The 15,138-nt window shown below is 37.5% G+C and overlaps 1 protein-coding gene across 1 annotated transcript; it reads left to right on the forward strand.

Annotated features, from left to right (window-relative positions):
• The first annotated feature begins 5,196 nt into the window (after positions 1–5,196).
• On the forward strand, positions 5,197–14,964 carry nansa (N-acetylneuraminic acid synthase a). Its single transcript, XM_006629727.3, has 6 exons — positions 5,197–5,814; positions 8,824–9,039; positions 9,726–9,825; positions 12,037–12,191; positions 13,772–14,038; positions 14,189–14,964. The coding sequence occupies exons 1-6, from the start codon at positions 5,683–5,685 to the stop codon at positions 14,396–14,398; spliced, it is 1,080 nt and encodes a 359-aa protein (XP_006629790.1). The 5' UTR covers positions 5,197–5,682; the 3' UTR covers positions 14,399–14,964.
• Positions 14,965–15,138: the final 174 nt, after the last annotated feature.

Consider the following 15,138-nt stretch of genomic DNA (forward strand, 5'->3'; position numbering starts at 1 on the left):
TTGTTTGAGAAAAATATTATTTATTCAAAAATATTTTGGACTGTAAATAAATAAATATAATAGCATATGCATTTATTGTCATCTGCATTATTGTAAAATATATTCTAAAAATAGATGCAACTGGAAATGTCATTAAGGTATCATAAAACAACTACAATATCCAATAAAAAATGTCACGTTTTATTTCCATTTACTCGTTTAATCTTTTATAATAAATATGGATAATCGTAAACGTTTTATTCTTTTCTATCAATGACATGTTTGATAGAACAAATTATCTTTAAAGCATCTACAGTATAACCACCAGCTCTAAAAGGGTAAATCTATGAAGTCTTATGATGTAAGCAAGCTTTGACAGATTGAACACCCTCCATCACGGTGCATTTTGTGAAAGCTACGTAGACAGTATAACATGCACAGCTTTTTTTCGATCAGAATTGATATATGACAGTCTCCTAAAACAAATGTATGAATGATTTTCCTTACTTCTTCTCAATGAATTACAGAAAGCAAGAACACTGCCCATACAATTTGTCCAAATTATCCTTACTGCGAAGTATAACACAACATATGCAAGATAAAACAGATAATGTATCATTTTAAACCGAGGGTTAATTTATTATTAATTACTAACAAAATTACTAACAAAATATAAGTAGTAAAAAAAAATCCTTTAGAAATGTATTGGTATAATTATAATAATACTAAAAAAAATCATGAAAGTCTCCTGCAAACTAAGAGGATGGGTAAGGAGCAGACTGGTTAAGGATGATCATGAAAAAGCTACAGAGCTTAATGGCCGAGAAAGGAGATAAGTGACATGGAGGCAAAAGGTTTTCTGTTCATAAGAGGCCAAATTGCAACTTTTTGCTATAAATGTGATGTTACATTTGGTGCACATCCAGGGCAAGGTATCATCCAGTCAACATCCCTATTGTCAAGCATTGTGATGGCAGCATTATGTTAATGGAATTCTTCACACCAGTAGGGACTGGGAAGCCCATCAAGATTGAGTGGAAAATTAATGGAGCTAAATAAAGGCAAATCCCTAAGTTAATACTGCTTCAGTCTGCTAAATACCACAAATCTGATGGAAATTCATCTTTTAGGAAGAAAATGATCCAAAGCAAAAGGCCAAACCTATACTGAAGTGGCTTAACAAGAAGAACATGAATGTCCTCGAGAACAGTAAAAGTCCTGACTTTTTCCATGATAAGACTTGTAAGTTGCGATCTATCCATACTTCCCAATCAATTGTTCATTGCACCTTATCCAAAAAGTCTTGTAACAGTAATTGTATTCACTCAAGAGGAATAATACTCATGCAATCAAGATATGTTTTTAATTTTCTAAGCAGTTTTCTTAAGTTGGTGACCAGCATAAGGTCAAAATGCTAAAAGAGAGACAATTCATAAGACAAAATTCAGAAATCAACATTAAAAAGTCAAGCCAAAAATCCAATACTGAAGGATCTGGAAGATCCAGGGAGAATATCACAGAGGGAACTCACAAAGCTGAACCCAACACTAAGCAAAGTTCGAATAGAGAGCGGGGTTTAAGTAGGCTGGGGAGAGGAGGTATAGTGATGTAAGAGGACCGGGATTGATTAACGAAGTTTGGCTGATCTACGCCTCGGCTGAGTAGATGAGGTAGGCACCAGCAGTTTAGGTGCCCTCTGGTGGCGGGATGCTGGAATTGTTACAAGTTTTTGCTGACATTAAACTTCGTTCATCATAAAACTGTTGTTTGAAGCATGTATGTTTTGATTACAAATATTTTAAATAAAAAAATACAACATCATTATACATTGAATACATCATACAACAATACATTAATCATTGGTAATACAACAAAATATATCATTGAAAGGAGATCAACTACAGAGAGTCACTGTACCTCCTTTAGTCGTATGTAGCTGGGTAATAATAATAATAGCTTACACTTATATAGCGCTTTTCTGGACACTTTACAGGTACAAGCGCTTTACAGGTAATGGGGACCCTAACCCTAACCCCTCCACCACCACCACCAATGTGCAGCCCCACCTGGATGATGCGACGGCAGCCATAGTGCACCAGAACGCTCACCACACATCAGATATCAGTGGAGAGCAGAGTAATGTAGAAATTTGGCCAGGACACCAGGGTTACACCCCTACTCTTTTCAAGAAACACCCTGGGATTTATTTATTTATGACCACAGAGAGTCAGGACCTCAGTTTTACATCTCATCCAAAGGACTGCACCTGTTTACAGTATAGTGTCCCCATCACTATACTGGGGCATTAGGACCCACATGGACTGCAGGGTGAGCACCCCCTGCTGGCCCCACTAACACCTCTTCCAGCAGCAACCTTAGTTTTTCCCAGGAGGTCTCCCATCCAGGTGCTGACCAGGCTCACACCTGCTTAGCTTCAGGGGGCTGCCAGTTGTGAGTTGCAGGGTGATACGACTGCTGGCTGTAATATGACTTTTCATTCAACTGTTTTTTGAAAGTTGTTAGAGTATCTGCTTCAATACTGTGCGTAGTTAGCTTCTTTCTAACTCCCGCAAAATGTTGTGTAAAGATTTCTTTCCAGTTTCCAGTCTTATAATGCACTTCTCTTTATCTTTGCAGCTTACGCATGCGGACGCAGCTACCCACCTAGACAACTTTATGACGTCTCCTATTAAAGGAGCCTCTTAGCTAAATTACTCTGAATTTACACAGGTCCAAGCAGCTTAGTGAAGGCAAAGAAAGATTATTAGAAATCTCAATAACACTTAATTCTAAGTGAAGTAATATGCCTTGCTGATATACAGTCATAGCTTGTTATTACTTGGTTCAAATTTAATTTTTTATTGGACGTTAAAGCTTGTATTATTGTTTTTAAATAATTATTTCCTGTTTAGCAACTTCAATGTTCACTGCATTTCATCTACTTCTTTAAGAAGGGATGTGTTTCGAACACAGATCAGGTAATTTCCATTCTTTATATGAAACAGTTATTTATACATTCATTTGGTTTGATATTTTTATACTATACTTGTCCAGTGACACATTTTGAAATTCATTAAACTTGCAATCATTACATTAATTATACAAAGTCAAAGATCTATTTAAATGTTCCATAACAAATTAATCATTATGCTCACCCTCCAGTTCCAAGTTATCTTAAGCACAATATTGTGCCAAAGAAATCTTTCACAGGATTTCAATTCGGTGGATAACTCTTCTCTGTTGACAAGTTTTTGAGTCAACACAGATATTATATTTTTATTATTTTTTGAATTTGAGTTTGAGTTGACAACTAAGCACTGCTTCTGCTGTTTTCTAATGTCACCCTTCTGCTTCATTTTCTTTTGCATGTTAATACTTGGATTCCAAAGTTAGACTTGTTTAGAACATCCTCTTTAGCAATGAAAAATAATTCAGTACATTTTCTCGTTTCTGACCTTATGATTAATCATTTAGAAACTGATATTTTATTTTCAGAATACATTTATAGGAAAATTTTTAAGATTTTCAAGTTTTAGTTTCAAGGTTTAGCTCCCTGCTAAATAGATTAGGCATAAATTTGCTTCTATAATCCTCAAATCTATACCTCCATTACGTATTTTATTTTTCCAATACAGCTCCCTGAATCTATTTATACTTCTTCATATTTTTGTTTTTTTTCCATCTTTTTAATTAAATTTTGTCTATCAAGGTGGCAGTCATTGTTTTAAATAAACAGATCTCCATAGACAATAAAGCCACTATCTTTCTCATTAATCTTTGTTCTTCTTCAGGTTTCACAACTGTAAAGCTCCCAATCCTCTATGCATCTAGTTAAAAGATGTTTGGTTTCCTTAGTTAGGAAAGACCTAACTAACCTATGTTTATTAATAGGAATGCATGGTTGTTTGTCTTGCTAACTCACATAACCTAGGTCATAATTATTCCAGTGTAGGGCAACTTCAATGTGGAATTTGCATGGTGTCCCCTTGGCTGCATGTTTTTTCTCCAGGTGCTTCAGTTTTCTTCAACTATCAAAAAGTGTGCTCTTTACGTAAATTGTTGCCCCTGAATGCATGTCTGTCCATGTGCCCTGAAATGGACTGGAATTGCATTTAGTGTTTTCTGCTTTGCTCCTGTTGTGTACAGTTACTATAATTTACATTTAATCTTGGACTATAAAGGATCCTTTGTGATTTGGGCAAGTGCCAGTTACAGAACAAAAGAGACAGAGAAATTCAAAAGGCAAGACAGTACTGGCACACTATGGCTGTTGTTTCATCATCCAGGTGGATGCTGCACAATTACCTGTACCTGTAAAGCTTTTTGAGTGGAGTGTCCAGAAAAGGGTTATGAAAGTGTAAGCATTTATTATTATTAATTATTTTTATATATCCTGCTGAGTAATTCTGCTTTTGAAACAGTCCTACATTTATTTTTACATTTTTATTTTAATAAAAATTTAATATTTAACATACTGTGATATATAACATTGATAAAAATGTTAAATATAGTATAATACTGTATATAATGCGAAAAAGACAAATCCCTTATACAAGAAATTGTATATGGCCAATAACGTGATCTCTTATCTCTCTCTCTTATAAATTACATTTATTAAATTTTATTTTCCCCATGGGGCTGGGCAATGGCTGGGATTCATACCCAGGCATTTCGCGTGATAGCCCACATGACACGTTAAGTATTCACTGGCACCCATCATATTTCTGAGCAATATAAGTGCTGGCACTTATATACAGTGCTGGCATCAATTCCAAGAGCGCACTCTGGCGGACATAAACACGTACACGTTTTTGTCTAATTCTTATTAGAATAAGTCCAATCACGAAAATCACAGAAATCTGCTCATTTCTGAAATTACAGACCGCTGCTTTTCATTAGCTCAGCAGGACCGCGACTCCAAATATTCATTCCTGATCTTTGGGGTCACAAATTCGACCGTTGACTATGTTTTTTTAAATCTCCTTATGAACATTTTAAATACATACATGATGTAGATCCTTCCACGTTTCCCCTTGATAAAAAGGGGGAAAACACTTTGATGAGCACCCTTGACATTACATCTAAATTTAAACCCACTGCGTAAGTAAAGGTAGATTATTTTTTTCCCCATTTTTTAGTTGTACTAGTGTTTTTCTCAAAAAACGCCCGACTGCAGTCTGTTTCACATCGGTGTAGATTTATTAGTTTTAATACAGATGATTTTTGAAGATTAATTTCCCATTTCAATAAGTTTAACTTTAGGGGTACATAGGAACACATTTAACGCTGCAATAGACGTAACCTGGAACTTCTGGCCACGTCACTGGTTGCTTTTGATTGGCGAGGGTGTAGTTTTTGCTTACCGTAATGTGTCGTAATGAAGAACAGTTTTTTTGTGGGATAGAAAAGACACAAAGAAAGAGATAGAAAATAGTTTTGAGTTACAGCTTCACATAAGTCCAAACCACTGCGTGTCACAGAAATATTTTTGTTCTTCGGAACAATATACAATACAAAGCCCGTCTATTCAAACTACAAGATGATCAGCAACGCTTACATCATTTTTGAAATTTACGGTACTAAATCAGGATGCAACAACCCCACTTCCTGTTGAATTGTCTGTCAACGTGCTGTTAAGAGCTTGCAAGCAAAGTTGCAGTTTTGTAAGAAAAGAAAAGCCAATTTACTGCTACTACCAGAAATATGCCTCTTAAATTTGAGCTATGTCCCGGAAGAATGATTGGTGGAAGCCACCCATGTTTCATTATAGCAGAAATTGGACAGAACCATCAAGGAGATATTGAGATTGCAAAGAAAATGATCCGGATGGCTAAGGTAAAATAAGGTTTAGGGACAGCAATTTAATTAATATCAGGCGTAGCGAAGGTATTGAATATGAACAGTGTATGGGATTTTGTTTTCATAGAGACAAGATATGTTAATATTTTATAATCGTTTTCTTCATTTGGTTAGACTCAAGTTGTCTATACTACTGAAAATAAGTTTTGACAGATTGTTGAATGATGTTCAACAATTTTGTTATTTAATACTTCTGCAGTGCTGCATCTCATTTTGCGGTTAACAAATCTTATCTGTCAAGGGTTGATACAGTAACTCGCCATTTTCGCTATTTTATAGTTTACAAATACCGTTTAAAAATGACTGCAGTGCTTTTTGTACCTCAAGTGAAATGTTTGCTTATGCTGTCACGTCAACCACACCTCTTTTGTTTGCTTTTTATCTTCTTATATCCTGGGTCGCGGTCTTCCAACATTTCTTTTCCACAGCTTCGCCTGGGAATTGCAGACGTGCGATTTTTAGAGGGTTCCTGAGTGAATTTGCTATAGTAACAGAGGGAGACTGGCTGCACCAGTGGTCCAGTACGGTGACGCAGAGGCCAGGAGTGGTTTTACAGTTCATTTATTTGATGTTATTTTTGTTATGCACTTCCCAGCACTTGAAGTAGCCATGGATAAAGTAAAATAATTTAACATTTTTTGCGTTTTAGTTTACCACAACGGGCTATTACTGAATGTCCTCCTTTCATTGTTGACCTTTTTTATGTTTTTTATTGAATGTTGGTGTTTTCTTCTATGTTGCACAGAACACCTTGGAGGAAAAAAAAAACATTTCTTTGAGAACCTGTTTGTGACAATGAACAGTCATGGGCAGCAACCAAAGGTTGTGTTCCAACTCCCCCTTCTGTTTTACTGTGCAGGAAAAAAAGAAGAACATTATTAAATGCTTTTATTATTGCTGATTAAAAATGGTTGTTGATCTTAGGACAATAATTCAGCCATTTTCTAACTGCTTCCTCCAATTCAGGGTTGCAGAAGAGCCAGCGCCTGTCTTAGCATGCACCTGGCACAAGGCAGTACACACCCTGAATGGAATGCCAGTCATTATAATAATGTTTCTTTATTAGCCCTATACAATTTCTTGCATTAGGAATTTGTCTTTTCACATACCCCAGCTTTTCTCCATGGAGACACAGACACACAGGCAGGGAGAGAAGCTTGGGGTCAGAGCGCAGGGTCAGCCATTGTATGGCACCCCTAGAGCAGTTAGGGTTAAGGGCCTTGCTCAGGAGCCCAATGGAGTAGGATTCCTCTGATGGCTGTGGGATTTGAACCGGCAACCTTCCAGTCACAGGTGCAGATCCATAGCCACAGAGCCACTGCTCCGCCCCTGACGGAGGGCACAATCAGACACAGACACTCACAGCAGGGTTCATGTTCCCAAAAGACAATTATCCTACCACAGTATCCTTGGACTGTGGCTGGACATCCATGTGAACACAGGGAGAACTTACAAACTCCACGCAGACCGTGCAAAAAATGCAGGTCCTGAATTGAACCCAGTGCCCCAGCACTGCGAGGCAACAATGCTAACCACTGTACCACCCTGCTAGTGCCATCATACAGTATACAACAAAAATAATTTAATGCAGCAGCATATCTACCTTGTATCCTGATGTGGTCAGGTCTCAGAGATAAAATAGAGTGGGCCTGAGCATTACTGGGGAGTGAGACCTCCATGAAAACCCAGATTGCTGCTACAAGTGGTTTGTGTGAACTAGCAAGAGGTACTCTTCTCTTTGGGTCACAATTAAGACAAATGCACCAGTGTGGTGAATGAGGATATTGTGCTCTCAATGTTGCCATCCTTCAAAAGAGATGTTAAACTGAGCTCTTTTAAACTGACTGTATGGACATTAAAAATCCCGTGGCACCTTTCAAAAGAGCTGTTGTGCTAATTCCGGTGTTATGGCTTACTTATAGACTGTTTGTGAAACACTCTGACCTTCCTAAGATTACCACATATTTCAATTGGTAGTTTCTCACTCCTCTATCTAATCTGTTGTATAGTAGGGCTGGTGGGTGCTACATGTTGGTGCTAGATAATGTGAGACTCATTTTATAGGTGAAGTGCCTTGGGATAATTTGGAATGAAATTTGCTGTAGAAATTTAAGGTATTATTAATTTTTAATGGTAAGGTCACTGTTAATGTCTGTGCTAGTTGAAATAGTTGTGTGGCATTCTATAGCAGTCTTCAAATCCACATCTTAATGTGGATTATGGCTGCTTAATCAGCATTAAGCAGCCATATCACCCTGCAACTCACAACTGGCAACCCACTGAAGCTAAGCAGGTGTGAGCCTGGGCAGTACCTGGATGGGGGACCTCTTGGGAAAAACTAAGGTTGCTGCTGGAAGAGGTGTTAGCCAGCAGGGGGTGCTCACCCTGTGGTCCATGTGGGTCCTAATGCCCCAGTATAGTGACGGGGACAATATACTGTAAACAGGTGCCATCCTTCAGATGAGACGTAAAATCGAGGTCCTGACTCTCTGTAGTCATTAAAAATCCCGGGGCGTTTCTTGAAAAGAGTAGGGGTGTAACCCCGGCGTCCTGGCCAAATTTTCCATTGGCCCTTATCACTCACAGCCTCCTAATAATCCCCCTCTATGAATTGGCTACATTACTCCTCCCCACTGATAGCTGATGTGTGGTGAGCGTTCTGGTGCACTATGGCTGCCGTCGCATCATCAATGCTGCACATTGGTGGTGGTGGAGGGGAGTCCCCATTACCTGTAAAAGCGCTTTGAGTGGAGTCTCCAGAAAAGCGATATATAAGTGTAAGCAATTATTATTATTATTATTATTATTATTATTATCTGTGCAAAACTTCAGGAAAATGTGATATGAAAAACAACCACACTAGGTTTGTTTTACACCATAAGCAAAAATACAATTATCCCAACATTTAAAATGAGTGTTTTCTTAACTTAGGTGAACTTGGGTGTCTCAAACTAACCTAATGTGAAAACTGTGACACTTTTACAGGACTGTGGAGCAGACTGTGCCAAGTTTCAGAAGAGTGAGCTGGAGCACAAGTTTAACAAACGTGCACTAGAACGACCTTACACCTCCAAGCACTCCTGGGGGAAAACGTATGGGGAGCATAAGCGTCACCTTGAGTTCAGTCACGAGCAGTACAGGGAGCTACAGAAATATGCAGAGGAAATTGGCATCTACTTCACTGCCTCGGGAATGGATGAGGTAAGAATAAACTAAAAAATATATTTTAGAGTTTAGAGTGTTGAGATTTTCTAACTAAGTTTAATCGGCCAATGTTTTTAAAAGCAATAATGTTGAACAGCAAATATTAGCCACAGCTTATCTTCCTAAAGTTATTACAAAACACTAAAGAATAGAATGGTATAATGCATTTACTATAGTATCTTTCTTCTTTTACACTAGCAAAGCAAAAATTGCATCTCTGCTCAATATTTTGATATTTTCTAAAATCAATTTTTTTCAAGAACAGGGAAATATTATTTCTTTTTTTTCACAAAAACTATTTTCTAAAACTCTTTGGAACAATTATTTTATATATTTATGTTCTGAGTATTTTTAATATTTTTCTCTTCTGCAAAAGTTTTTAACTATAAGTATTCCCCTGATACTAGGGTTTCAAAGATTTTACTTTACTGCTTGAATTTCAATATTTGATGTGACGTTATCTAAAATCAACAGTATATTGAATGCTGGGTAAAAGTGAGTAGTATCGCACAGTTAAATAAACATAATCTTTTTATCAATATTTTTGTCTGTGCTTCTGAAAGGGATCTTTAGCCTTCTGATAAAGGAGAAGTATACACTTTTTTAGAAGGAGCTAAATTACAACATTTTATTTTTCTGCTTTGATAATTTATCTATTTTGTGCATCTACTTTGACCTTATAGATGGCAGTTGAATTTCTTCATGAGCTTAACGTTCCCTTCTTCAAGGTCGGTTCAGGGGACACTAACAATTTCCCATATTTAGAAAAGACTGCAAAAAAAGGTAAGTACCTTTTGTCAAGATGCGATATAAAAACAGATGAGAAAATGAAACCATTTAAATGTTGCTTAACATGTAGCTTGCTTTTCATACATTTTTTTTCATCTTACCTAAATAAATATTTTGATACTGTATATAGTTGTTTATGGTTATTGTTATGTTATGTTTAGCCAGCTCTGGTTCTTTGGTTCCATTGGGGTGGAACTATCACTGATTCCAAATCTTCAGTAATGAATGATATAGATCAGGTTTCTGCTCAGATTTCTGTAGAGGTTGGAATTTTCAGCACCACAGGTGCCTTATTGCTTATCTGGCGGTTTTGTTTGGGAATCCTCTGTTGCTGACATAGTAGGCTTGATTAAGAGGGTGGTGTCTGGATTGACAGGATTGATTTAATTGAGCTTAGACTGTGTATGGTTATGAGAAGGAATTATTGCAATATGCTAAAATATTAACCATGAAGGAATCTACACATTTCTAAAAACATACATATATAACAACTGTACCGTGGCCTGGCCAGTTATCACACATTGCAACGTTACCATATAAGATATAAGATAAGATCACTTTATTAGCCATGTACAATTTCTTGTATTAGGAATTCATCTTTTCACATACCCCAGCTTGCTTTCCATGAGACAGACACACAGACAGGGAGAGAAGCTTGGGGTCAGAGCACAGGGTCAGCAATTGTACAGCGCCCCTGGAGCAGTTGGGGTTAAGGGCCTTGCTCAGGAGCCCATCAGAGTAAGATTCCTCTGCCATCCGTGGGATTTGAACTGGCAACCTTCCAGCCACAGGTGCAGATCCTTAGCCACAGTGCCACCGCTCTGCCCTGTGGGCTATGGTTCTTACAGTACCTACAAACGCTTTTAAACCATGTTTCTTTCTGTGCAACCCATGTGTATATAAAAAGTTCTAAAAAAGCACACAATTCAATTTGAAACAGTTCCATTTATAATAGATAAGATACAGTTTACTAGGTGTACTGATTTTCAGTGCATCGATATGATTGCCAAAATGTCATGTATGTTGTTTGTGGTTGCCACTACATTATGTAAGTAATTTTAGCTAGTGTAGATTGTGCTCTTAACAACTGATTACTGCTGTGTGATCAAACAATGGATTACTAAGGGATGTATCTGTCATTACTAGGCAGCACTGCTGTATATCATAAACTCATAGAGAGCACCGGGTTCCTGATATACTGTAGACAGGGCTCACAGCACTGAAGCTGAAGCTGTTAAACACAGGATTATTGAAGTAGCTAAACACCTGATTATTGGTCATACAGTACATATAAACCTTTCACACAATTTTGCCAGCAAATTTTTACTAGGGTTTAGATGTGGGCTAAGGTAGGGACAGTTTACTCTTTGATCTTTTTTCAAATCATGTTTATGACCAGTATTGAAGTAATGTGGATTTTGACCAGTATGACACACACATGCGTTGTAATTCAGCGAAACTGCCTCACATTAACCACATTTACATTCACTTATATAGTGTACTTCAAAGTACTGACAGGCATTAAAAAATACAACAAAAATGTAACCAGCATCTGTTGAGTTTGTAATGCCTCTCTTTATATTTAGGGGTGAAAAGCAATCCAACCTATTAATATTCAAATGTATTTAAAACCAGATGTATGCACATTTACTGTAGACATGTACCTAAGTATAAGGTAGGAAACAAAACATTTTGGCTGTGCTATGAGTACTTGGGTACATTTTGCAGTATTTAAAGCAAGAAATACCAACACCTGGTTCATACATGTATGTATGTTCTGCCATTCAGCTTTTTGACTGGCAACACATGCATGTTGTTTACTCAAAATGTGTGAAGGTACTTCCTATGTTGGGAAGAAAAAACTTATGGCTGTTTAATTATTATTTAATAATTATTGTCTTTAAATATGTTAGTCTTTGTTGGTAGAATATTTGTAGAGACTGAAACACTGCATTACTTTTGAAATAAAGTATTTCATTGGCAGTAATTTGCATGAATGGATAAAATCTGACTTTTATCTATCCATTTTTAAACCACTTCTTCCAATTCAGGGTCACGGGGGAGCCAGAGCCTATCCCAGCAAGCAACGGCTGCAAGGCAGGATACTCCCTGGATGGAATTCCAGTGCATCGCAGGGCAGACAGACACAAACACAGATGAAATCTGACTTAAAAAGAATAATTCTTTCCGCTGGGCTCTTCACAGGCCGTCCAATGGTGGTGTCCAGTGGGATGCAGTCAATGGAGACAATGCGTCGTGTTTACCAAACTGTGAAGGAACACAACCCTAACTTCTGCATCCTGCAGTGCACTAGTGCATACCCGCTGGAGCCTGAGGATGTCAATCTGCGGGTCATTACAGTAAGTTAATAGCTAGCTTTTACAACGGCATTAACTACCTTAAATGATCATGTTTGCAGTTACTTGTACAGCAGCAACTATATACTGTATCACCCTGCAACTAAATACTGGAAATCCACTGAAGATTCCTTGCATGCCTTGGATGAGAGATAAAACCGAGGTCCTGACTCTTTGTGGTCATTAAAAATCCAAGGGTTTTTCTTGAAACGAGTAAGGGTGTTAACCCCGGTGTCCTGGCCAAATTTCCCATTGGCCTTTACCAGTCGTGATCTCCAAATAAACCCCATCTATGAATTGGCTTCAATACTCTGTTTTCCTCCTCACTGATGGTGATCGTACTGCTGCTTTTTGGCTACCATAGGTGGGTGCTGCACATTGGTGGTGGCAAGTTCCTATTGCCTGTAAATTGCTTTGTATAGAGTTTCCAGAAAAACCCTGTATAAAGCATAAGAGACTTATTTTATTGTAGACCAAGATAATCAAGAGGTAGACCTCGGATATAGCTAGAGATTATTATAAAATGTAATTACTATTCACGAATAAAGAATGGGATTCAAGGCCAGAGACTAAGACTCAACAAAAAAACTGAAAAAGCAAAGAGCTAGGAGATACAATATTGTAGCTTTGCGGTGTAGCCACAATATTTGGACAACTTGGCTCGAGGTGCACTCTAAAACTGCTCTATTTTTAAAACAATTTTAATTCTTAGAGTTTTGTAAACAGTTGTAAATGAATATTGAAGATTTGTGATATAATGACTTAAATAAGCGTAATTATTTACTTACATTTTGTAAGTTGAGTAACTGAAATCATTAGTTGGTGTCAAAAGAAAATATTCCAGTGTATGTTTGGAGAAACACTTCTGTTTTGGAAGTGCAGCTGAACGGAGTGGTAAAGCAAGATAGATGCCGTATCACAAACATGTACATCTCTGATCTACCTAGTGTTTAAGGGCACCACTTTTAAAGCTTGGAGTAACAGTAGCTGAGAGTTTCAAATGATGCCAGATTATACATAATTTGCATAATATTAGTTATTAAACATTTGACCTGTGGTGTAGCTTTTCTTTTACAGAGCCTGTTTTTAGTAAGAAGTGATCAGACCTGTTTCTGCTTCACCTTCTGATGCCACGATATGGACCTGATGAAGTTGATACCTGAATACTTAAAAATAATTCTTCCTAAAATACCAAAATATTAGCTTGCAGAACACTTTATATTAAGTTGTTTTCTAAAGAGGCATTTTACTTTTAATATTATGGAAAAATATTTTAGGACTCTTTCTTATGGCTTTTAATATTAATACATTACATTTAACATAGATAAATCAAATTATTGTCATATTCTTTCTTGCTCAGAAGAAATTATATGTTCTCCTTGAGCACTTAAAAAAATGGCCTGTGTTTTTACACTGCTGTTTTTGTTCAGGAACAAACATGATTACTGCATATGATGTTATGAAATGTACTGATTTTGTATGGGAGGCTCCTGGGGATCAGTTTTTTTTAATTCTCTCTAACAAATGTATTAGGTTCCCAATTTAAAGATTGGAATAGCACAGGATTTGTTTTATTTTTTAAGGAGTACCAGAAGGAGTTTCCAGACATTCCTATTGGCTACTCAGGCCATGAGACGGGAATTGCGATCTCTGTGGCAGCTGTGGCGCTGGGGGCCAAAGTGGTGGAGCGTCACGTGACTCTGGACAAGAAGTGGAAAGGCAGTGACCACGGAGCCTCCCTGGAGCCTCAGGAGCTGACGGACTTGGTCAAAGCCATCCGCACTGTGGAGCAGGCACTGGGCTCTGGCATCAAGCAGATGCTGCCCTGTGAGGAGCCTTGCCACAGCAAGGTAAGGCAAGAAATCTGCAAGAATGATCACCGTCATCATCGGGCAGCTAAATCCTTGCTTACCTGCCAGTCAGTTATTTGACTTCATGTAATTGAAAGGGACGGATATTATAAGTACTGATTTTTGACCCATCTGTTTTCTCTGTGTCAGCTGGGAAAGTCTGTGGTAGCCAAAACAGCCATTCCCAAGGGCACAGTGCTGAGCCTGGACATGCTGGCAGTGAAGGTGGCAGAGCCAAAGGGAGTGCCCCCGGAGGACATCTTCCAGCTGGTGGGCAAGAAGGTCTCCGCAGACATAGAGGAGGATGACAGCATCACTGAGGACGTTATTGACAACTATGGGAAGAAAATTAAATGTTGACTGAATCTAACATTGGCCAAATAGCTTTGATTAATCAATATATGCTGTAAACAAAACGTTAAACTTGCATACATGAGGAGATTCCGGGAAAGCAATTTTTAAGGGCAGTTTTGGAAAAATATTCCTAAATTTATTTCAGTGGATAAAATACAGGTGTTAACTTGAATTTACCTGTGATTGTAAAATGGAAAATATGTTTAGTTACGTTTCAGGAGATATCACTGATTGGAATTAAATGAGTTTTCGTGGAGCATTGTTTTCTGTGAGCATTCTAAACTCTTTTGATGAGCAGCTCTGACTCATCTTTATATATACACACTACATATGGTGCTGCTGCGGCTTTAAATGATCTCTTTATGACAAGACGTCCCTAAAAAAGAAGTTAAATTTTAGTTTGATGTTGTACTGTAAGGTAAGCATGTTTATCAGGAGAAAAAGTTTGTAATTTGATGACTGAAAGTTACAGTAGATCTCATACTTTTTAAATATGCCAAAAGCACTTGTGCCAAGTTGGAATTCATTTTGTCAATATTTTGTATTGATGAATAAAACAATGCCCAAAACTACTTTTGTTTGTGTACTAAGCAGATGAATAGACATATAACATTTAAGAACTCTATTGTTTACAAATGTTTTTAAAATATAAACCCTTTTGCTAGCCATTCTGTAATGTGATATTCTGAAATTAAAAATGATGTGGTGATAAAGATTGGTGATATTAGTGGCATTTAAAATGCTTA

Source organism: Lepisosteus oculatus, chromosome 1 (assembly GCF_040954835.1).
Source record: "Lepisosteus oculatus isolate fLepOcu1 chromosome 1, fLepOcu1.hap2, whole genome shotgun sequence".
Lineage (NCBI taxonomy): Eukaryota > Metazoa > Chordata > Actinopteri > Semionotiformes > Lepisosteidae > Lepisosteus > Lepisosteus oculatus.

What these genes read in the sequence shown, in the direction of transcription:
- nansa (XM_006629727.3), top strand. Translation starts at nt 5,683, where the DNA reads ATGCCTCTTAAATTTGAGCTATGTCCCGGAAGAATGATTGGTGGAAGC. An exon ending in CTGCCTCGGGAATGGATGAG is followed by an intron (nt 9,040 to 9,725) that starts GTAAGAATAAAC and finishes TTGACCTTATAG; the next exon opens with ATGGCAGTTGAATTTCTTCA. An exon ending in TCAATCTGCGGGTCATTACA is followed by an intron (nt 12,192 to 13,771) that starts GTAAGTTAATAG and finishes TTATTTTTTAAG; the next exon opens with GAGTACCAGAAGGAGTTTCC.